At 41.5% G+C, this 23697-nt stretch overlaps 1 protein-coding gene and 1 pseudogene across 2 annotated transcripts; both read right to left on the bottom strand.

Annotated features, from left to right (window-relative positions):
- Nucleotides 1-525: 525 nt before the first annotated feature.
- CUNH6orf62 (chromosome unknown C6orf62 homolog) lies at nt 526-15646 on the bottom strand. Of its 2 annotated transcripts, none has more exons than XM_026511270.4 (5): nt 13230-15646; nt 10876-11052; nt 9780-9902; nt 5374-5508; nt 526-1927 (listed from the first exon to the last, which is right to left on the bottom strand). In XM_026511270.4, the coding sequence occupies exons 1-5, from the start codon at nt 13356-13358 to the stop codon at nt 1802-1804; spliced, it is 690 nt and encodes a 229-aa protein (XP_026367055.1). In that variant the 5' UTR covers nt 13359-15646; the 3' UTR covers nt 526-1801. The 2 variants fall into 2 exon arrangements, with proteins under 2 accessions (XP_026367055.1, XP_026367056.1); XM_026511271.4 differs by having other exon boundaries at nt 14584-15643.
- The window catches only part of LOC130542200 (protein numb homolog), a 58930-nt pseudogene continuing 50190 nt past the window's right edge, over nt 14958-23697 (bottom strand).

Genomic DNA, 23697 nt, shown 5'->3' with positions numbered 1-23697 from the left:
GAGCCAGCCAGCCTGGTCTTAAATCCTTCCCTACTCTGGATGTGAGCTTGGGCAAGTTACTAAACCTCTGTAGCTCTTTCCATTCAGGGTTCTAAGGCCAGATCTTTGAACAGGACCTGCCCATGGTTAACATTCAAAGGCATTGGTTCAAATAGGTTCTCATTTTCAACTGATGAGAAAACATGTGAAAGCATTTTGAAATAAAGAATACTTTTCTGGGGCACCTGGCTGGCTCAGTCAGTGAAGCCTGTGACTCTTGATCTTGGGGTCATGATTTGAGCCCCACACTGGGTATACAGCCTACTTTAAAATCTATTTTTCTTTACAATGAGGCAAGGAACAAAGCCAACCTGGTAACTGTTAAGGCGGACAAAATGTCTTTGATTCCTATTCCTGAAATTACAAACCCATCTGCCATTTTTTGTCCTTCTGAATTTGCCATTTAACTATGGACTGTAAAACAACCCCCAAGGTCATCAGTAACATCTTACCCATTGACTTGGAAAAAAAAATTACCACTTCAAGTTTTGTGTATTCACCTGAATAGTCAGGGAACTTTCACCTATTTTATTTAGGTTTTCATTTTTTCAAATTCCAACCAGAAGCTAAATACAATTGGAAACCAGTAAGCACTAAGTTTTACTCCAAAGGAGTAGGATCATTCAGATTTACTCCATAAAAGTATGCAACCCTTAAGCAAAGCTTTTCTTCATTAAAAAGAAAAAAACAACAAAAAACTATACAGTAGTCTTTCCTTATGTTCATTGCACAAAATGAGTTCTGCTTTTAGAGCTTTGACACTCAATGGTTTTTAAACAATTTAAGATCCCAACTTTAGTAACTTTTTTCTACTCCAAAAAACCCTCATAAGTTTTCCTTTAGGATGGTGTAGAAACCAGTATTTCTGCACAATTCACTGGATTTTCTTTCTTTGTAGTAAGAATCTCTTCTCTTTAAAATCAAAAAACAAAAACCAAAAAGGAAAGTCCGCTACCTATCATGGTTTCTGCAGCTATGAATGTATTTCTCAGTTTTATAGCTGCTTTAGCTACTTCAGACTCCAGATCTGCTTTAATGTGTATAAACTGTATCCACATTCAGCAGAATACTCTTATAACGACAACTTGGGGAAAGAGATCTAGAAATAAAATACACACATTTATGAGTACCAGGAAACAAACATGGCCCAGTAAAACATGAGGCAAGAATGCCTACAATGAGATGCTTTTTTTTTCATTTAAGATTTCTTTCCCGTGGTTGTGTATCTATATATATATATTTTTTAAACAACCACTTCTGGTCATTAGAATGAATCTGACAGTGCTCTGGAACAACGGTGATTACAGCAAAGCTATTAAGTTTTTTTAAATGTTATTTATACCTTTTACATTCACTTCTCACCCTCTAAATACTGATGGCAGATGTCAAAGAGGCAAAAACCAGCACAAATGGAAAGACCATCAAAAATGAGTATCACCTTGTGCTTTCAGATACATTTAAGCATTTCAGTGTACAATAGTCCTTTCATTTCACATTTTTAGTAAGATGCTGATGCAGTGCAGCAAATATGCAAAGCATCTTCTTTCACACAGTCCGTGCAGAAGACACCTAATTTTTTTTAAGTTCTGAGACACAAATAATTGAAAAAAAAAAAAAAAATCCAGGATGAACAAGTTTCAAAATGCATAGTGTTCTGTGCATGAGTCCATTTTCTTTAAACTCTGAAAGAATAAGTGTAAGAAAACAAGAAAAAAAAATGCTGCTGCACTCTCCGATCTTGTCCATTTTGCTGGTCAGCACTCTACTCTGGCATGTAAGGATGGAGGTGGTCCTCTATGGTGCCAACTGCCCAGTGGGTAAGCTGTTCCTGCGGCAGGTAGAGGCAGATGCTGCATAACTTGAAGATTGTAGCTTTGTTTTTTGGAGTCTGAAAGGGGAATAATTTTAATAATCTTAGTAAGGCTTTATCATAACTGCTCAATTGTCACATGAAGTCAATCTCCCACAATTACATTAAGCACTTATGGACACAGTAACAAGCATATGGAGTAAGGGAATAAATTATGGTCTGTACCCACAGCAACCTCAGTCTCGTCAGGAAGACAAAACCTTGCCATATAAAATACAGAAAGAATAAACATGATTATAAACTAAATAAATGTTTAAAGAATTTATTCAAAACAAAAATGTAAAGTCTGGAAAGTCAAGCATGGACAACTTGCTGATGGAAAGTAAGCTTAAAGGCATTTCACAGAGACAGGATCTACATAGAGGTGTGAAGTCCTGTTTGTATACACAAAAGACAACAAATGTAGTCAGAGTCAAAGTGAGGGAAAAGATAGACTGAAGCATAACCTGGGGTGAAGGACTGGAAGAAAGAGAAGGTATTACCATTACTATTACTATTTCACCTCTGACTTATGGCAAAATGTGCTAGGTGCCTTCACAAATCATCACTGCTAGTAAATGAAGATGGAAGCTACCCCCAGACCCGCCTTTAAAGTACTTCTTTTCACAACAGCACCTCTTAAAAAAAGGCAAAAGCAGTCTATATACGTAATGAACCTTTACATAATGCACATATTTTTTTTCATTTTCAATGTTACAACAACCTTATATCGTTTGCTCAACAAAGAACATGCGTTCACAGAAGTTACTGGTCTGAGATTTCATAGCCAGTAGATGGCTGCATGTGGATTAGAATCCAGACTCCAGGAATGTGCCTCTCTACCACTTGCCCATCCAAAATTATCATTTGGTCTAGCTTTTTTATACATCTTAGGTTATGATAAAGGACACAAGATCTCTGCTAGATGATCTTTTTTTTTTTAAAGATTTTATTTATTTATTTGACAGAGATAGAGACAGCCAGCGAGAGAGGGAACACAAGCAGGGGGAGTGGGAGAGAAAGAAGCAGGCTCATAGCGGAAGAGCCTGATGTGGGGCTCGATCCCATAATGCCAGGATCACGCCCTGAGCCGAAGGCAGGCGCTTAACCGCTGTGCCACCCAGGCGCCCCTCTGCTAGTCAAGTTCTTGAGTTTCCTGATTTCCTCACCTATAAAACGGCAGTAGTAAGACCTACCCCCACAGGATCGTTGTAAGGATTAACTGAGCTACTTGTAAAGCTCTTTGCATCTCGTACATAATAGGCCCTGTGTTGGCCACTCTCCTATCAGTTCCCTCATTCTTCTATATAGTGCAAATATGGCAACACATCTCCTGTTTAGGAAGATCAAGAACAGATCCTGAAAGAAGGGGGACCTAAGAGCACTGAAGACCAAATGCATCTACAATGAGGGTGATACCAGCCATCCCACTTTGCCATGAGGATTGAGGTTTCTAGGACTTGGGACTTTCAGCGCAAAAACCAGGGCCTTCCAGACAGACTGACCGCTGGTCACCTACCTAAACCCAAATTTAGTTTATGAGCTTACAATTTTCTTTTCATTAAAAGATTTAAGTTATTTGTTTCATAAACCACAGAAAACATCTGACATTGATATAAAAACAGGAGACAACTTACTTATTTAACAAAGTAACTCCTTCAAGTCACCAGTCATTTCTATATATTACTGATCTATATATTTGTAGGAAAATGACGTTTCTACATTAGTATATAGTCATTATTAAATCTTCTAAGACTAAAAGTCTCTGTTGTAGATTCCATCCTATGAGTCAAGAGCCTGCTATATACTATTATCACAATAAATTAATTAAAGACACAAGTAGTTAAAAATGAAAAATGAGGCAACTTAAAAATCCACCATAGGAGAGCTAAGGTAAAGACAAAATGGAAAAGAAAACCTCCAAAACCCAACCAAGTCATAGTTTTCCTGTTTTACGGGGTGCCTCCACTAAAATCAACTTTCTTCTTAATTCCCAAAGCTCTTATTTGTACATACAATACCACATTTACTTAACACTTTCTTACAAGATACAAAGTCAATGTGTAATCTTGCGAAGTGGTCTTCAGCTCCTTGAACACAACAGTATGATTCACCTTTTTTTTTTTTTTTTAAGATTATTTATTTATTTATTTGACGGAGAGAGAGATAGCCAACGAGAGAGGGAACACAAGGAGGGGGAGTGGGAGAGGAAGAAGCAGGCTCATAGCGGAGGAGCCTGATGTGGGGCTCGATCCCACAACGCCGGGATCACGCCCTGAGCCAAAGGCAGACGCTTAACGACCGCGCCACCCAGGCGCCCCTCACCTTTGTATTTTTTACTACCTTGCAGACTCTAAGTAAAAATAAACCCATGCTCTAAAATGCAAAATTAGGGGTGTCTGGGTGGCTCAGTCAGTTAAGTGTCTGCCTTTGGCTCAGGTCATCATCTCAGGGTCCTGGGATCAAACCCCATCTCAGGCTCCTGGCTCAGTGGGGAGTCTGTTTCTCTCTCTCTCCCTCTGCCCCCTCCCTGTTCCTGCTTTCTCCCAAATAAATAAATAAAATCTTAAAAAAAAAAAAAAAAAAAAAGCAAAATTAGTATCACAAATACTTTTCTAAAAGTCTTTACTTAAACCGCCTTCTCAGAGAGGCCTCCTTTGCATCAGAGTTCATACCCAACAGCTTAGACACCCGCACCCACTTCCTCTGAGCACTCACCGACTGCATACCGTTCTGCCCTACTGCCTCCCCTACAATGGAGTAGGAATCCACACGGAATTTCTGTCTTGTTCACCGTTGTACAGCGCCTGGCACATAGTAAGTAGGCACTCCTTTGGTGAATGAATGGTAATTAAAATGATGCTATTTTTAAAGGTTAAATAACAAGGTATGTATTATAAATTCCAAGTGAGGATATTCAGGTTTAGGTTGATGAAAATAATGTTCTAGAGAATAAAAAATAATTTGGAATACCTGGATTGCTTAAATTGGAAGTGCCTCTCTAAAACACATACGGATCTTTTAAATACAGATATATTTCATCCTTTTAGATTTTTTTTTTTTTAAAGGTCTAGGGCCAAAGCTTCTCAAAACAGAATGTGTTACTACTCATCTAAGGATGTTGTTTGAAACACAGATTCTCTGACCAAGTAGGACTGGAGTAGGGCAAGAAATTCTACATACTGAAGAATCTTACGATGTTGACCATACTTGACACAGAAAAGCTCTACAGGAACGTTTCTTAAACGCTACTGCACACTGGAATCATGACTTTTAAAGGCTCCCAGGTAGTTGTACTATGCAGCAAATTTGGGAAGCATGTTCTAGGGTGAGGCCCAGGATTAACTGTTTGATTTTTAAATAACTTCAAAAATAATGCAGTGCTGAAGTGGCAAAACAGAATTAATTAACATACATAGAATATAGTTTCCTAACAAATTAGCTTTTTAAATGAGCTGTTAAGTAGTTAAACAAACAAAGCTTACCTGCAAGTGCTGTCTGTCAATGAAGAGAAACACGGACTGGTTAGGATTGTTGACAACAATTCCAGTCTTGTCCTTGCGGCTCAGTACATGCAGAAACTGTTTTTCATAGTCACCGTGATGAAACTCAAATTTGGCCTAATGAAGAAATACATTTACATGTAACTACAAAGATGTCACCCTACCTGAAACATCTATTGCATCCATATGCTATCCAATATGGCAGAGCCAATCGTGCCTACTTAAATTTAATTCATTAAATGCAATTTAAAATTCAGTTCTCCAGTAACTCCAGCTACATTTCAAATGCTCAATAATCCCATGTGGCCAGCGGCCACCATTCTGAACAGTCTACTGAGATGTATTTCTTCACCACAGAAAGTTCTAGTGGATAGCACTCCATTATAGAACTTGACCTTCAAGAAAAACTGCATCAGAGTGACTAGATCCTAATTCTCAATGATTTTAGGCCAAATTCTATAAAACGAAATTTTCTTTCATTCTTTTTAGAGAGGGAGACAGAGAGAGAACATAGGATGGAAGAGGGAGAGAAAATATCTCAGACCCCCCCGCTGAGCTGAGTCCAATCTCAAGACCCTGAGATCATGACCTGAGCCGAAACAGAGTCTGGTGATTACCCAACTGAGGCACCCAGATGCCCCTAAAACGAGATTTTTCAAACTTATTTGTCTCAAGATTCCCAACTTAGTTCTTTATGCGCAAGGATTACTCCCTCCTTTCTATTTACAAAGAATACACGCTATGGATAGCTTTTGCCAAGAAATATATTCCAATCTCAGCTGCACATCTCACTACTTATGTGACCTTGTATATATCCCCTAACTTTTCTAAACTTCAGCTTCCTCTCCTGTAAAATAAATAGGCTCTAACCCATCAGAACAGTTAAGAGGATTAAATGAAATACAAAGCCCACACCTGAAATATAGTTCCAGTCCTCACACAGATGGGCTTGAGGATATATGAACCCCTCGAAATTTTTAAAAATGTTATGCACAATTTTTTCAGATTAAAAAAATTTTAAGTTATGAAGAACTATTACCAAATCAGGACATTCTTTTACTCTTCTAACATGAGAAAGATCAACTCGATACTCCCACAAAATGTCTGTGGAGACCAAATGCCGGGTGAAATGACTAGGCTAATGGAGAATTCAAGAAACAGAAACCTTAAACAATCTCGTATTTAGATAATGCAGAATTATTTTTAAAAAATAAAAAAAAAGAAGAAAGATTGTTAGTCCACTTGATTCAAACAGTTTTTATTCTCCCATTATGTCAAAGACTATAGGAAATACTACCATGGAAAAATCATCCGTTCCTGCTATCTAGAATTTTAGCACCCAGCTCTTCTTATAAGCCATAACCTAAGATGATATGCTACATACGACCGTATGAATATGATATTCAATTGTACCTCTACACAAATTCAAATATTTACTGCACTCCATATAGGAAAAGAATGTTATTAAATACCAAAAAATATGAATAAGGTTATCCCACCCTTAAGGGGCTCTTATACTGCTCAAAGGACAAAGCACGTGCAAATATAAAACCTAACTTGCTTCAGATCTTTTCTAGAATAAGATGTCGTTATTTGTAAAACCCTAAAATGGGTTCTTATCTTCAAAGCGCTATGTGAAGGAGAGAGAAATAACTAACACAGTGGACACTACGGGCAGTATTAGCAGGTGATTCTGAACTGGGCCTTGAAAGAGGACAGTAATTTTCCCTGGGGAAAGCACTAATAAAAGGTAATTTGGGAAATGCCATTCCTGGAACAAGACCAACATAAATACTAATGTGTCAAAATCAGAATACTGCGTGGGGCACCCGTGTGGCTCTGTCAGCTAAGCATCTAACTTCGGCTCAGATCATGATCTCAGAGTCCTGGGATCCAGCCCCAGCATCAGGCTCCACGCTCATTGGTGAGTTTACTTGTCCTTCACTCTCCGCCCCGGCTCCCCACTCATTCACTGTCTCCCTATTGAATATACAAAGATTTGGGAAGGAACAGTCCACACTACAAAAAACCTCTCTAATAAGTGGCATGAAGGCAATGCCCAGAAGTAACGAAATATGTGAATACTATGAAGAACTAACCTGCAGCAAGAGCATTTAGGGGTAAAGAGAAAGAAGAGATTCTAATAGCACCTCCCAGCACTTCACAGTACTCTGAATATAGCAGGAACTTGTTACTGAAAAGCCACCTTTACTCTGGTTCCTACTAAATCTCACTATCCAGATTTTCAAGTGCTTCAAGACAAAAAAAAAAAAAAAAAAAAAAAGGTTTTCAAGTTAAGTTTACGTTTCCTTTTCTCATTTGCCTTAAGAAGTTATTTATATTTAAAGCTTCTCATTCAGGATATTCATTTATTTTAAATTACTAGGGAAGTAAATTCATCTTTACACTGAACTTGTTTCCTATAGCTGAACTCCAAAATTACACGATATTACAACTCTATCCTACTTAGCGCTTATATTCAGTCCATAATTTAAGGTTTTTCACGATACAGCATAGGAGTGAATTAAGGGCATAAGCTCTACAGGATTTATGTCCTGACTGCCACTTAACTGCATGATCTTGGGCTGTTTACCTAATCTCTAACTGCCTCAGTTTCTTCCTTTGCAAAAGGAGGTTCCTATCTGCATAGTTCTTATAAAAATGAAGATTAAATGTATATAAAGTATTCAGGAGACAGCCTAGTTACAAGCAACAGTCAATAAACAGCCATGACTTCAAAAAGTAGGACTTAACTTGAGACAAGACTATTTTAATACAACTATTTCAAATAAGGTCTGAGAGAGAAAGATAGAGTATTAGAAATTTTAAAAAATACGATGAGTAATGGACCAAAATTTTTCCAATGGAAATTTCTGAGTTAAAAAAATAATAATAAAAATCCTAACAGTGCTTCTGGAGAGCAGTTACAGTTGAGGTGCAAGACCTGCTCTGGTTAACTATAAACATGCCTTACCACTCCTGTCTTCCTGCTTTTTATATCCAACTTACATTCTCCAGCAAGTTCATGTGAGTCAGATATTGTCCACTGAATACAAACATAAATATGTTAATACTTTTACCTATATTTAGGCTATATATTTATTCTTTGAAACTTACTTCTGTCAAGTTAATCTTAGAAAAAGGAACGGTAATTTATTTGAGCTGATGTGTAGAACATTACCATGGGGAAAAGAAAAGTATACCAATTTGCCTATCATAAACAAAAGCACCATAAAGATGCTTCATAGTAATGGATAAATGTAAAATTTTTTAAATAACTTACATATTTCTAAGCAATTAGCCTAAAATAGGCATTCTGATATGTAGTTTAGTATGCTTAAAATTAGTCTAAATGTCTTTATTTAGGTTTCTGATTGTAAACAAAAGTATGATCATTGTAGAGTTATGAAATGTATATATACACAATAAAAAAAAGTTAGCTATACCTGGCCTAGAACTAACCATAACTAACATTTTGGTGGATATTACTGTACTTTCTCCTCTGCATATAAAAGTACTATGAATAAAGTTAGGATCATATCACTTGGGCAAATGCTCTTAAAAACTGGAAATTGTCTAGTACATCAAGTGACAAGTCTAAAGTTAGCACAATGTCAAGGAAGATTACTTAAGAACCACTACCAGATTTACTTCTCTCCCGTACAGTTTTATACACAAATCTACTTTTGGAAAATGATTTTTTTAAAAGATTTTATTTATTTCAGAGAGAAAGGGAGAATGAGTGGGGGAGAGGGAGAAGCAGAAGCTTAACCAACTGAGCCACTGAAATGCCCCTGGAAGCCTGGAAGAGGGTTTCTTTCTTTCTCTCTCTCTTTTTTTAAGCTTTTACTTGAGAGCAAGAGAGAGAATGAGAGAATTGGGGGGAGGGGGTCAGAAGCCGACTCAGGACTAGATCCCAGGACCGGGGGGTGGGGGGGGTGGGTGGGTGGGTGGGTGTGTGTGTGTGTTAACAACCTAGGCTGAACACAGGTGCCCCTGGGAAAAGGGTTTCTTAACCCATTTCATAGATCAGATTCTTCTGAGAACCAGATGGTTAAGTATATTATTTCAGGAGTGTGTGTGGTGCAGGGGAGAGACTTTCTCAAGTTCATCCATAGGTCCTTCTACAAATCAACAAATGTCTACCCTGAAAGATTTTCTCTCACCATTATTTTAAAGACACACTGGGGTAGTTAGGACTACCTCATTCTCAAGAGATTCTGTCACTCAAATGCGTTCTCCTCTTGCATCACAATATTCAAACAGATGGGAGCAACTTCTGAAGTAAAACTGATTAGAATAATGCATATTCCCCCTCCAATTTCTTAAGTTAGGCCCTATTTCAGGAGTTTTTACTCACTCAGCGCACCACACTTAGAATAAAATACCTGAACAGGCCTAAAAGGCTCATCAGATTCCTTCCACCTAGAAAACAGGAGACAGACAATTTTTTCAATATCATTCCGAGGCCAAAGAATGAAATCCATCTCCTGAGTACAGCCAATTACATCCTATAAAAGGATCAAAAAAAAAAAAAAAAAATTACTTTCAAAGAAAAAAAGCTATAACAAGCTATGTCACAAATTATAGGTTTGATTATACAAACATGTTACAAGTACAAAAGGCCTACTATGTATCATTTTATATTCCAAGAGGTAACAGGAGTATATAATCTGAATAGCTCATGGCCTAATTCTAATTTTTATCTTGTAAGAGTCCACCTACAGTCACCCAGTTCAATGTTCCTCACACCAAAACCTAAATTAATCAGCACATGGTAAAAACTCCAACTGAAGCTGATGTTTTTTTCTTGTGAAGTCCGTGTATTTTTTTTCCGTTCTTCAAAATCAGAACCTAGTTAATATTTAAGCAAAGGTGTCTTGAAACTTCTACTATTACTCACATTCTTATTACAGCTGAAATGCTATTTTGATTATAAACTTTTTTTCATTCTTGTTCCTTATTATCAGAGTTCAGTGTATTAACTTTCAAAGGCCAATAAACCTCTTTCAGACCAGTACATGGTTATCTCTAGCCTTCCCCAACCCCAGTAATTATTGGGATCTCTTGTTTAAATACGTTCATTTCAACTTCCAAAGAGTTACAGAAGTTTAGAAGGTTGGGAACAATAATACTTTCTACCTTGTTTCTTATTTATAAGGAGCATGATGTTAGTTCTCTCCCCAAAAAGAAAAATCTAATAACAGTAATACAAAACATTATTCCCAGCAATAACACACACCATTATCACCATAATACCACATAGGAAAAGTTATCCATGTTTTATCTGAAGTCAACTTTTTTTAAAAAAAAGATTTTAGACCTGAGCTGAAGGCAGCCGCTTAACAGACTGAGCCACCCAGGTGCCCCTGAAGTAAACTTTTAAAGAGACTCGTGACTATATTAACTACCCATACTTAGGGGGAAAAAATGCAAGCTTAACTCACAAAAACCTCCAAATCAAGACTGAAAAACAGAACTTACCCTTCTCATAGACTGGTATCGAGGAGCATGGAGCTGTACCACATCCTTCTGTAAAAGCTCTATGGAACTTTCCAAGGAATAGCTGGAATCTCGCACACCTTTCAGGATATTTTCTTCGTAATTATTTGTCATAACTGGTATAACCTCAGACACTTCAAAAAGTGCTGATTTTTTCTTCTAAAAGGAAAAAAAAGGTATTAACCCACCAGTAGGACATTGTCTTTTAACACCCAGTTCATATTACAATGCCATGTACCTTTATTCTAACTCAGCAAAATTACTAATGCAGATAATTTTTGTACAGATTTTCAAATAGGTGGATCCTATTATTTCCCTGAGCCCCACTACCCAACCAACACAAATAGGCTATTACCAGAATGTTTTACTGCATGGTTTTATAGTATTATGGTATCAATAACAGATAACTTGTTTTAAACAATATTTCTTAAACACTGAGAAATACCTAATGTTTAAAAAAAGTGATTTACTCTTGATGTACTTTCATTTAACTGATTCTACATAAGCTAAATTAAAATCTCAGCAGTTTAAAAACAAAGATGTACAAATTAACATTTTTTAACTCCTTAAAAGGGTCATTACTCCTTTTAGATATTATATAGCAACTGTCAATATATGAAACAAAAAAAGTCTACCAAACTGAGCTTCAAATTTAGTTGTGACCAAGTGCTCATCAATTTAGGTTGTAAAACTCATTAACTACTCAGGACAATCGCCTGAGTACTGTCCATTCACAGAGTAAAAACAGGGTTGTATGGTGTGAAAGAACTAGATAGTACAACTTGGGGCATCTCACATATTAAATATAAAGAACTCATCTCACCACCTGTATCTTGGATTTCAAGTGAACTTACATTATAATATCTTCAATTAGAACCTGATCATATCAATTCTGCAGTCAACAGATTAACAAGACAAAATGGAGAAGTAAAATCCTGGTACTACCCAATCTTGAGATGGATAATCACTTCAAAACAAACCATTCTGAAACCACTTTACAATACTATACTCGAGCTGCTAAGAGCATTCTTAAATACAGGCATACATTGGAGATATCGCGGGCTCAGTTCCAGACCACAGCAACAGAGCAAGTATCATAGGTAGCTGAATCAATTTTTTGGTTTCCCAGTGCATATAAAAATTATGTTTACACTACATTGTAGTCTAGTAAGTGTGCAATAAGCATTATGTCCAAAAAGCAATGTATATATCTTAATTGAAAAATAATGCTAAAAAATGTTAACCATCATGATTTCAGTAAGTTGTAATAACTGATCATAGGTCACCATACCAAATACGTTAATAAGAAGCAAACCTAAAACATTTCAAGAATTACCAAAATGTGGCGGATAGACGTGAAATGAGCAAATGCTGTTGGAAAATGACACTGATGGACTTACTTAACCCAGGGTTGCTACGAACCTTCCATTTGTAAAAACCAAAATATGCAGAGTGCAATGAAGTGAAGCACAATAAAACCAAGGTATGCCTGTACTAATAACCTCTAAAAGAGTTAAGAGTGGGATAAACTTCCAAACATTAAGTACATACCACTAAGAATATATTTCTAATCTGAAATTAGCTCACAACTTAAGTGCAAAATTCAAAGTAGCATTTCCTTATATTCATAACCTAATCTCACGTCAAACAGACATCGTTTAAAAATACTGCTTTCATCATCTTCTCCTTGACTACTCACAACTCATTATTTGCTATTTAACCGTGGAATTAATTCTGATTATGTCTGCCAGCCCCCTCAAAATTTAAATTTCCTCTTCAGGTCCTTTTGAATTTTAATAAATTGCACTTCTAAACACAAATTAACCATTTCAGTATGTAACTGTTCCTAAAAATTAGTTACTATATTTCATCAAATGTACTGTAAGAAAGGAACCCTTAGCATGAGGTTGAACAGACTATTTACTTTTAGCATATAAACATTTTGATTCTAATTCACCACTTTCAAATATCCCACTTCATACTTCAGACAATCTTTAAATTCAGCTATAATGTTCTCTATGTAACTCCACATAAATGAAATTTCTTGTGAAACATAATTGAGTTTTACAATGTTGCTCACCCCAGGTTACCTAAAAAGGACCCTACTGAGCTTTAGCAAGTATTTCCAAATCAAGGTGTACTCAAGCCTTCCATTCGTAGTCAGACCGCAATTACACATGCAAAGAACTACCCGGGAGGGTGCAGGTTAAAGCACACACGTAGACTTTTGTCAACAACTCTTTAACCTAATATGCAGTTATTTACGGGTAACAAATAATTTAATATACACTTACAAAAATCACTTGTGCTAATTCACATTAAGAATTTTAAATTACCTTCTCCTTGAATACAAAGGCAATATACATCTTGAAGTCAAACTGGTCAGCTAGAGATTCTTTTTTCTTTCTAAGCTGAGCACGTAGTCTGTTCAGAGCTTGTTTCTTCCGGGAGTTTGGGTCCCCCATTTTGAAATACAGGTGGTACTAAAGCCTTTGGAAATTGTCACTAAACTATGGGCACTTTTTCTTAAGACTCAAGTACAACAGAAACAAGTCATTTTTTTCCTGCTAATATGATTGAATAGCTAAAATCACGACTGTAACCCAAAAACTGCACCTTCTGGCAATATTAGCAGACTGTCATATTACAGGGTCAAGAAACAAAAGCTGCTGTCCAGTCATGTTTGGACAATAACGTTTGGGGTTATGGGGAAAAGGAAGGGGAGGAAGGAAAGAAAGAGAGGAGAAAATACTTGGAACTAACTTATTGGAAAACACATCTGGCTTAAACGCCAAAATAAAGGCTTTGGGGGGGGGGGAACGAAAAGCCTATTATCAGGATTTAGGTGTGCAATAAAACACAGCTGACACCAGTCCAATCCTTCAAATCCATACGGATTTTTCCCCCCTCTTTAGAGAAGGTATTATGAGAAGGAACGGGAAGGGGAAGTGTGATGATCCCTGCTTTCCAAATACCAAAATAAAAAAAAAATTACAAAGAAAAAGAGAAAAGAAAAGCCCCCAAACCCCCCAAAACAGGGTAGGTGAATGAAACTGAAATATCCAATTGGATTTTACCCAGCCAGATCCATGGCTGTAGTACCTAATTAATTCTTAAGTTATTTCAGATTTCACTATTGCTATATATTGTCAGTGCTTGTTATTGATTACACTTGGTGGTGAGCAAAGAGAAAAGTGCAAAATCGGTAGAGAAGGAAGGGGAGAGGTACAGGGTTTCCCTGCAATCAACTACAGTGTATACCGGGGGCGGACAGCTGTTGCCCAAAGGAGCCATGAGAAAAAACAGCGGAGTCATTACCAACTTCCCCATCACCCACATTTTCACCCTCAGGCGGCTGCTAATGCTGCTGCCATGGAAAATCATGATGGCAGAGAGAAAGGGGGTATATAATACGATATAATAATTATTCCGGCTCTGTGGTTAGACCTGATTAATGCCCGGGATCCCAAAACCCCCAGCCCTGCAATGAGTCCTACATTCCCCAAGGGAGTCTTCCCTAGGAATCTGCCCCCGTTCAAGATCGTGGGGAGTGCAACTTATCTTCCTGCGAGCATTGCTGAGGCAAAGGTGGCGGGTCTTCTCCCAGATCCCAGGCAGTGCCCAGGGACCACCTGCCTTCCACCCCCCAGGTCCCACCCCCACCCTTTGCCTTCAGCGGCAGCGACTCACTCGCACCACGGGAGACACAGGATCACTCAGGTTTTCACTCATTTCATCGTGGAAACAATTCCCGCCCGGGTAGAGTAGGCGGGAGAGGGTAAATGGGAAGGATCAGTGGGAAAAAAAGAAAATAGTTGTGTTAATATTAATTACTTTTTGAAAGTACGCCCAGCCCACCCCCCCCCCAAAAAAAACCCTGAAGTTCCCGGATTCTGGATTAGCTCTCTCTCTCACGTTGAACAGACCATGTTTCCCGAGTTTGGATAGTTTAGGGTGGGGTCATTAGTTTGCTTCCCGAGGGGGCAGGGGGTGGAACTGAGGCAGCGGGGGCGGGTGACGGGGAAATCCCCTCCCTGTCCCCGCGGAGACCGGGACTCACTGACCGACTCTCGGGCGGGGTTCGGGCCCTCTAGCCGCAACCTGCGGGCGGAGCGGTGGCGGCGGCAGAAGAGGAGGCGGCGGCGGGGGCGCTGCTCGCAGCACGGGCAGGAGCCATGTCAAGAGAAAACCACCAGCCAACTGAGCCCCTCCATCCCCGCTGCAGTGCGCACTGTGACCGGGCCGCCCGCGCTGCTGCCGCCGCTCAGCCCCCACCTGGGACCCATAGTCTGGCTCGGCGCCCCGGGCGGCGGCGGAGGGAAGGACGCGGAGGCGGCGGCGAAGGCGAGAGAGAGGAGGAGGAGAAACGAGGAGAAAGAGGGATAGGATTGGTACTGGCGGCGGAGGGGGAGGGGAGGAAGGGGAGGGGAGCCCTGCGCTAAGGGGTCTGTCAGCGAAGCAAACCCCCCAAAATAAAGTTATTTCAGTTCAAGCATCTGCTCTCGAGTCTTTCTTCCCCCCACGGTCGGGTTCCGGCTCTCAGGAAGGAAGGTCGAGGAGACCCGGAGGGGGAAAGCCGAAGCGGAGGGTGAGCGTCCGCGGTGGCACAGCCTCGTTCCCCCCAACCGCTGGCTGCGGAAACCGCGGCGGCCTCGGGCGCCTCCCGGGTCCGGGGCAGAGTCGCGTTTGAGAAGGTAAGCAAGAACAAACAACTTAAAATGGCAGCGACGGCCGCTGCGTCACACGCCCCTCAGCGGCACCGCCCAGAACCCTCTGCGGCTGCGCACCGTGCGGGCCGCCACCACCTGCGCCGGGCGATGGGGGGGGAAAGGCTGGAGGCGGAAAGTGTTTCCCGGGTCTCAAGCAGAGAGGAAAGAAGGGCAGGGCGAGAGGGTTTGAAGAAGCTTTGAAAAGTGGGAGTCTTTGAAGTTAGACTTCTTAGTTGATATTCCCGCCTCAAAGGGGAGTTTGAGGCTAGAGACTCCCCTCTCCTGCAGTATGGAGCTTCCACGGGGCGTGGCAAGGGACAACCCATACTTCCACCGCCCCCCTCCATCAGGCTGTCCCAGCTCCTGAGTTGGCTTCTCGCCCCTCCCCCGCAGTCGTCATAAAGCCACGCCCTCCTCGCTCCAGGACAAAGCACCCGGATGGAATGGCTCTTCCGGGGTTTTGGCCAGCCCCTCCGATAGTGCTGGCCTGGAGACCAAGCCGAGCCTGCAGGCGGAGAGTCGGCGAAGGCGGGGGCGGGGTGACGGAAAAACGGAAAGTGTGTGTTGGAAGGTCGGGGGAAGATCTCCGTGTCACCTGTCTGCGCTTGATTTCTAACCGACCGCAGGATCTTGTAGCAACAAGCTGACAAGTGACTTCCAGTTCCTGGAGTGTAAGCAGCGTGCTGCTGCGGAGAGTGTCTTCCACTGGTCCCACGTGGCTCTGTCCCCACCTCGCCACGTGCGCGAGCAGGGAGGGCGGGCCTCAAGCCCTGGGGAAGGTCAAAGACGCCGTTGGAGCGAGCGTGGCCGTTGCGACTTAGGAGAATGGCAGCTGCACCTGCCCCGCGAATCCGTACTCCCTGTGTCAAGAGACAGTTTCTGTTGGGATCCTCTAGGACCTCTGTCCAAGTCCCCTATGTGGTTCACCGTCTTAGGAAAATATGAAGAGGGTACTGTTGGACGTTTGCCGCTCGCTGAATCACACGTCCTTGACTCCAAAGACCGCTGAGTGCCATTTTTCAGAGCCCTGGTGTGCTGATAACGCAGTTATATGTCAGTAATCAGCAAAGGTCAATACTTGACAGTAGTAAAGCTATGCTCCTTTCTGAACTACTCATTGTGGTGAAAATTAGAAGTCTATTGGGTCCTCAAATTACTGCCCTTCACTTGGGAAAATCAAAATAGATTACCCGCAGTAACTTTTTTTTTTTCACACATGAGCCAAAAGAATAATTGGGAGCCACCCTTCGATATAAATTCTTGTACAGAACTGAAGAACGGTTTCCAAATTATTGCTGACCTTGAAAAGATGAAGCTAACATTTTGTTAGTGCTTCCCTGACCGATTTTCACAATCACATACTAATGATAATTGTAGATTATCACAACTGAAGATTTAGGGTAGTTTATAACATTTGGTTACTAAAAAAAGATACTTAAAAAATTAACACTGGTTCATGTCTTTTTTTTCCTACCACAAACATTTGTTTTTGTTACAGCAGATGATAAATTCTCATCAGTATAAATACATATACCTTACATTTGCTTGTAAGACCAACGTTCAAAAGTAAAAATGAGATGGGATCTCTCGTTACCAGAGGTCCAGTGGCTGCAATAGGCAGGGATGTTCTGTTCTCCACAAGTGGGGGGCAAACACACACACAGCTAATAAAACTAGAATCTCCATGTCCACAAGACTTGTGGGGACAAAACATAAAGGGCAAAACAAAACCTACCAAAACTCACATGACAAACCACCAGTAATCTGCACTCCAGTCTATTGATATGATTGTCATTGTCACCTTAGTGACAATTAACAGAATTAGAGAATTAACAGAAGGAAACTGCTGCACTGTATAAAAGGAAATACATATTCTCTATAGAGTCTATTTAGATTGATCCTCTTAAAATAATGACACTAGAATTTCATCACAGGGTTTAAAACCAGGACAATACTGCTCTTTGATTTTCTTTTCTATTTTTTTTTTTTTAAGATTTATTTTATTTTAGAGAGAGAGCACACTAGTGGGAGGGGCAGAGGGAGACAGAGAAAGAACCTCAAGCAGACTCCATGCTGAGTGTGGAGCCCAACATGGGCTCAATCTCACCACCCCGAGATCACAACCTGAGCAGAAACCAAGAGGTGCCCACACAACCAACTGCGCCACCCATGTGCCCCTGATTTTCTTAAAACTACAACCTAGTGGCTCTATTGGTCATACGCATGATTGTTGCTGCAATGTGCTACTTAAAATGAACGATACCAAATAAGCTAGGGGCCCCATCTGCAAGTCCCAGCCTTTCCCCCCACTTCAGTTGGCATCACTGATAAATCTTACAGCTAATCCTTTTACCTTTGGCAAGATTACTTACAACTCCTACAACTTTTTAATACTGAGAACTATTTAAAATATTCTTAACGGATAAAAATAAAGATTTTGGCTTTTTTGATAAATATTTATAATATTTACTCCGACTCAAAGCTCAACTTTACCCCTAAAATGTAGCTCTGCTGGGCAGCTGCTGATGTGCCCTCCTGGGAACTCTGCATTGCCTCCCTCCTGTCCCCAGCCCAAGCACAGGCCACCATGTTCTTGATCGCTAAGACAGGCTGGTACTGAGGAGTGGCGGGTGAATGGCTTGAAAAACAAAGGGAAATCATTTTGCTTCCCATACTGTTTTATATTCCAGTAAATATGCTTTAAATACAGATTCCTGTTCAGATACTTCGGGCTCTCTATTATCAGAAATTTGTAAGGGGCTACAAGGAGTCAGACGGGAACAGAGGGCAACATTTCTTTGACTTCTTTAGCCTAACTGCAAGACAGCTCTTCTCTAGGAATGGCTTTTTTTTCCATTTTTCTCAAAATCACCTCCCACGGAACTCTGCCTGGACATGCTCCTTGGGAGCTTTGGTATTAGTGAAAAGTATACTGATTGGGAACACAAAGTTCCCTTTGCTCTTTTGACCTCTGCCCCTGCCCTTGCCTAAGTACAGACAAAATACAGAAGCCACAGTGACTGCTTAAAGCTCAATTTCGAAAGTCTTCTGTAAGTCACTGGAGAAAGGGCTGGTGGGAGAGGGGTGAGTGTGCTGCTTGAACTTGGCTTTCTAATGCAGCCACCGGGCTTTGAAAGGATCCACTGGGCAGGTGCCCGCAGGAACCTCTACGTGCTTATCTCTGAGGACCACCTGCCATAGTCTACACCACTGAAAGCTACAGAACCGTTGAGGTGCTGAGCAGGCGGCTTCAAGAAGGGACTAGCAGAAGCCCTGCTTGTCTCAGACTGAGGGAATGTCTGCCGCTTGACCGGGCCAGGAGATGGATGGGGGTGGGCGGCCGGAGGGTATCCTGCAGTGCCAAACTGGGAGTGACGGCCACCACAGGCACTTTCGGGGCTGGGTAGGGCATCCCATTGGCCACGGGATAGGACAGGGCAGGCTGCAGGGGTGGGACCACACCCACTGGCATGGGCTGAGAGGTGAGCAATTCATTCCCTGGGAAAGGCAGGCTGGCAGGGTCATGGCAGTGAGTGGAGGAGACTGGAGAACTGGCTGCAGAAGGACAGCTGAGGTCTGGGGCTGCTGAGCCTGGATTTTCTCGGACCCCTCTTCTAACCAGCGGTCAGCCTCGGAGGGAGTGTGTCTGCGACTAACCTGGGAGAGACCAGGAGATGCGGCGCCGGAACACTGACCCCACTCCATCCCCGAATGTGTGGCTGCAGTTCCCTTGTTAGCAGCTTCGGGGGTCTGAGCCCAAGGGTTGGTTTCACACACCGGCACTGCTGCGCTGCAAGAGCAGTATGGTCTAGCTGAGCAGCGGGCGCATGGAAGGCTGAGTGGCTTGAAAGGCAGGAGATTGCAACGCTACCCCATCCCTGGTTCGGTCCTTGGGCCAGATGAGAAGGGCTCCTGGGAGGGTGTGCTGAAGGCACTAGGGATCTGTGAGCATGGGGAGCTGATACTCTCTGCTTCCTGGCCCCTTCTTGGCATCTTGGGTTTGTTTCATAATCTCGTCTCTTACTGCTTGCTTGGTGGCTGCTGTGACATGGAATGAACTCTCATAACTGGCATCATAAGTAGCAGTCAGTCCATATTCCTTCTCCTGTTCTGCTTCCGTTCTAAACAGGCGCAAAAGCAGAGCCGACTGCGTGGCTCAGTCCTTCACCCGTGTCCCTGATGGCCAGGAAGCAATGACAGATCCAGCGCCCAGCGGTGCCGTCACGACTTATGTCAGAGAAGCCTCTATCAAAGGTCCTATCTGGGCCACAGGAAGAAACTGTGTTATCTGCTCAACTGTGAGGTCTTTGTTTTTTCATCCACAATCTGAGTCTACCTGCTGATGCCCACAGGACTGCCTTCCCTGCTTTCTTTCCAGTTTTTCCAAAGAAGCCTTGGAAGGCCTGCCTTTCAGCTTTCAACCTTTCCACGGCATCTTCGCTGATGCGCGTTCCTTCTGACTCATCGACTTCTGCGTGCCCACAGTCCTTCACTGGGAAGCGACACTTTCCAGCATGAGCCCCTTCTTCATCTCTCTGCCACTGATGTGGACGACTGGCCTTTGGAACGTAAACGTCTTTCTTTCTCCTAACACTTTGCCAAGGTGTGTGCATTTTAATTTTTACAAGCTGGCGCTGAGTCTTGGCTGTGTCCTTTACAAGCTGTGTGACTCTGGACAAGCTTCATAACCTCCCCAAGCCTCAGCTGCCTCACCTGTCCTCAGTGCGGTGTCTGAGGACGGCTGGTACACCGATGTTCTGATCTGTGGATGTGGATCAAGGTCTTGGGTCACAACAGCAGCTGCGCTGGGCCTCCTCCCTGGAAGAAGGTGCCCAAGCCCCAAGTCTGCCCCGCCCCCGCCCAACTCCAGAGCCAATGCCGCTACTCGGCCCTCGGTCACCACCACGCGCACCACTTCCCCATGACAACAGGTCCCTGGTTCATGCTTCTTGGTCTGGCCCTGATTTGTACCTATGTCATCTCCATAGAAGAGTTCTTTTAACAACAGCTACATTACAAGTGTAATTTACACACCATAAAATTTACCTACTTAAAGTAAAATTCCATGGTTTTTAGTATTTTCAGAGTTGTCCAATCATCGCCACAGTTTTAGGACATTTTCATCACCCAAACAAGGAACCCCGTACCCATTAGCAGGTACCCCCCCTTCATCCTCACCCTCAGTCTTAGACAGCACTAGTCTATGTTCTGTCTCCACAGATTTGCCTTCTCTAATATTTCATATAAATGGAATCACACAATGTGTGTTCTTTTGTGACTGGCTTCTAAGCATAATGGTTCATTCATGTTGTGCTGTAGTACGCTTTAGTACCTAATTCCATTTTAATGCTGAATAATAGACCACTCAATATTTCATATTTTTTATTGAGGCAAATTGGTATATAACATTATATAAGCTTCAGGTATACAACATTGTAATTCGATATTTGTATACACTACAAAGTGATCCCACCATAAGTCTAGTCACTACCCATCACCATACAGCTGAGCCCCTTTACCCATTTCATCCAGTCCCCCCACCCCCTTCCCTACTGGCAACCACCGCTCTGCTCTCTGTATCTATGAGTTTGTTTTCCTTTTGTTGGTTCATTTGTTGTTATGATTTCACTTGTAAGTGAATTTGTCTTTTTCAATCTGACTTATTTCACTTAGCACAATACCCTCAAGGTCCGTCTATGTCACGCAATGGTAGATTACCTCCCTTTTTACTAAGGCCGAAATGTATTCTACTATATCTATACACCACATCTTCTTTTTTAATTAATTAATTCGAGGGAGAGAAAGAGAGAGAAAGCACAGCAGGGGGAAGGGCAGAGGGAGAAGCAGACTCCCTGCTGAGCAGGGAGCCCTAAGTGGGACTTGATCCCAGGACCCCGGGATCATGACCTGAGCCAAAGGCAGACGCTCAACCGACTGAGCCCCCCAGGCACCCCAAACACCACATCTTCTTTATCCATTCATCTATGGATGGTCACTTGGGGTTGCCTCCATAACTTGGCTATTGCAAACAATGCTGCCATGAACACAGGGGTGCATATATCTTTTCCAATTAGTGCTTTCATATTCTTCAGATAAATCATCTTTCGTTTATCCACTCACCAGCTGATGGATATTTAAGGGTTTTTTTCCCCTCGTTTTTGGCTATGAAGAATATTACTATGAGCACTTGTATAAAAGTTTTTGTGGGGGTGCGTGGGTGGCACAGCAGTTAAGCGTCTGCCTTCGGCTCAGGGCGTGATCCCGGCGTTATGGGATCGAGCCCCACATCAGGCTCTTCTGCTATGAGCCTGCTTCTTCCTCTCCCACTCCCCCTGCTTGTGTTCCCTCTCTCGCTGGCTGTCTCTATCTCTGTCGAATAAATAAATAAAATCTTTGAAAAAAAAAAGTTTTTGTGGAGACATATGTTTCCAATTCTCTTCGGGGAGAAATGAATTGACCTAGCAGTGAAATTACTGAGGCAAATGTTAACTCTATCTTTAACTATTTGAGAAACTGCCAGACTGTTTCCCAAAGTGATGGCACCATTTTACATTCCTACCAGCAGTGTATGGGGACTGCAATTTCTCCACATCCTTGTTATTATCCCTCTTTTTGATTCTAGCTATCCGAGTGTATGTGAAGTGGTATTTCATGGTGGTTTTGATTTGCCTTCCCCTGAAGATTAAGGCTGTGAAGCATCCTTTCGTGTGCTTTTGGCCATTTTTCTATTTTCTTTGGAGAAATTTCTTTTTTAATTTTTTAAATTTAAATTCAATTAATTAACATATAATGTATTATTGCTTTCAGAGGTAGAGGTCTGTGATCCATCAGTCTTATATACTACCCAGTGCTCATTCCATCACATGCCCTCTTTAATGTCCATCACTCAGTTACCCCATCCCCCAACCCCCTCCCCTCGACCAACTCTCAGTTTGTTTCCTGTGATTAAGAGTCTCTTACAGTTTGTCTCTCTCTCTCTGATTTCGTCTTATTTTATTTTTCCCTCCCTTCCCCTATGATCCTGTTTTGTTTCTTAAATTCCACATATCAGTGAGATCATATAGTAATTGTCTTTTCTCTGACTTATTCTGCTTAGCATAATACCCTCTAGTTCCATCCACATCATTGCAAATGGCAAGATTTCATTTTTTTAATGGCTGAGTAATATTCCATTGTGTATATATGAACCACATCCTCTTTATCCATTCATCTGTTGATGGACATCTGGGCTCTTTCCATAGTTTGGCTATTGTGGACATTGCTGCTATAAACATTGGGGTGCACATGGCCCTCTGGGTCACTACATTTGTATCTTTGGGGTAAATACCTAGTAGTGCAATTGCTGGGTCATAGGGTAGCTCTATTTTTAACATCTTGAGGAACCTCCATACTGTTTTCCAGAGTGGCTGCACCAGCTTGCATTCCCACCAACAGTGTAAAGGTCCCCTTTCTCCACATCCTCACCAACATCTGCTGTTTCCTCTATTCAGACATTTTGCCCATTTTTTTAGTTGGGTCATCTTTTTATTATTAAGGGATAAAAATTCTTTATTCTACATGTAAGTCCCTTATCAGATATATGATTTTAAGTATCTTATCCCATTCTGTGGGTTGTGTTTTCACTTTCTTGGTGCTGTTCTTTGGAACACAAAAGTTTGGAAGTTTGATGAATTCCAATTTATCTATTTTCTCTTTTGTTGTTGCTTATGCTTGTGGTGTCTTATCTAAGGAACCACTGAAAAGTTTTTACAGCACTACAATCATGAATCATGAAAACACAGGACGGAGCAGATGTTGAGGTAAAGAATGAAGTTTTCCATTTCAACTACTATGAAGCAGAATTGGAAATTCTTGGTCACAGCTGAACGACTCCTATGACACTGTGCTGTGGGTCTGTATCAGGTCTCAGAGAGATGAGCCAAGAAATATCAGAAATGTGCCTGGAGGAAGAAAACACTTCTAGCTCAATTTTCTCTACTGTTCGGAAGGGCTGTAAAATGGGAAGGATAATCAAAAGAAATACATTTTTAAAAAGCCATGACCGTATGTTCTGATGAAATTCAGATAAAAGTCAGATAGAACTCAGTTAAAATTT

Source organism: Ursus arctos, unplaced genomic scaffold (genome assembly GCF_023065955.2).
Source record: "Ursus arctos isolate Adak ecotype North America unplaced genomic scaffold, UrsArc2.0 scaffold_31, whole genome shotgun sequence".
Lineage (NCBI taxonomy): Eukaryota > Metazoa > Chordata > Mammalia > Carnivora > Ursidae > Ursus > Ursus arctos.
The sequence above is the reverse complement of the archived record's forward strand: the minus strand, read 5'-3'. Positions and strand labels throughout refer to the sequence as shown.

What these genes read in the sequence shown, in the direction of transcription:
- CUNH6orf62 (XM_026511270.4), bottom strand. Translation starts at nt 13,358, where the DNA reads ATGGGGGACCCAAACTCCCGGAAGAAACAAGCTCTGAACAGACTACGT. An exon ending in GATACCAGTCTATGAGAAGG is followed by an intron (nt 9,903 to 10,875) that starts GTAAGTTCTGTT and finishes ATCCTTTTATAG; the next exon opens with GATGTAATTGGCTGTACTCA. An exon ending in TTGACAGACAGCACTTGCAG is followed by an intron (nt 1,928 to 5,373) that starts GTAAGCTTTGTT and finishes TTCCCCTTTCAG; the next exon opens with ACTCCAAAAAACAAAGCTAC.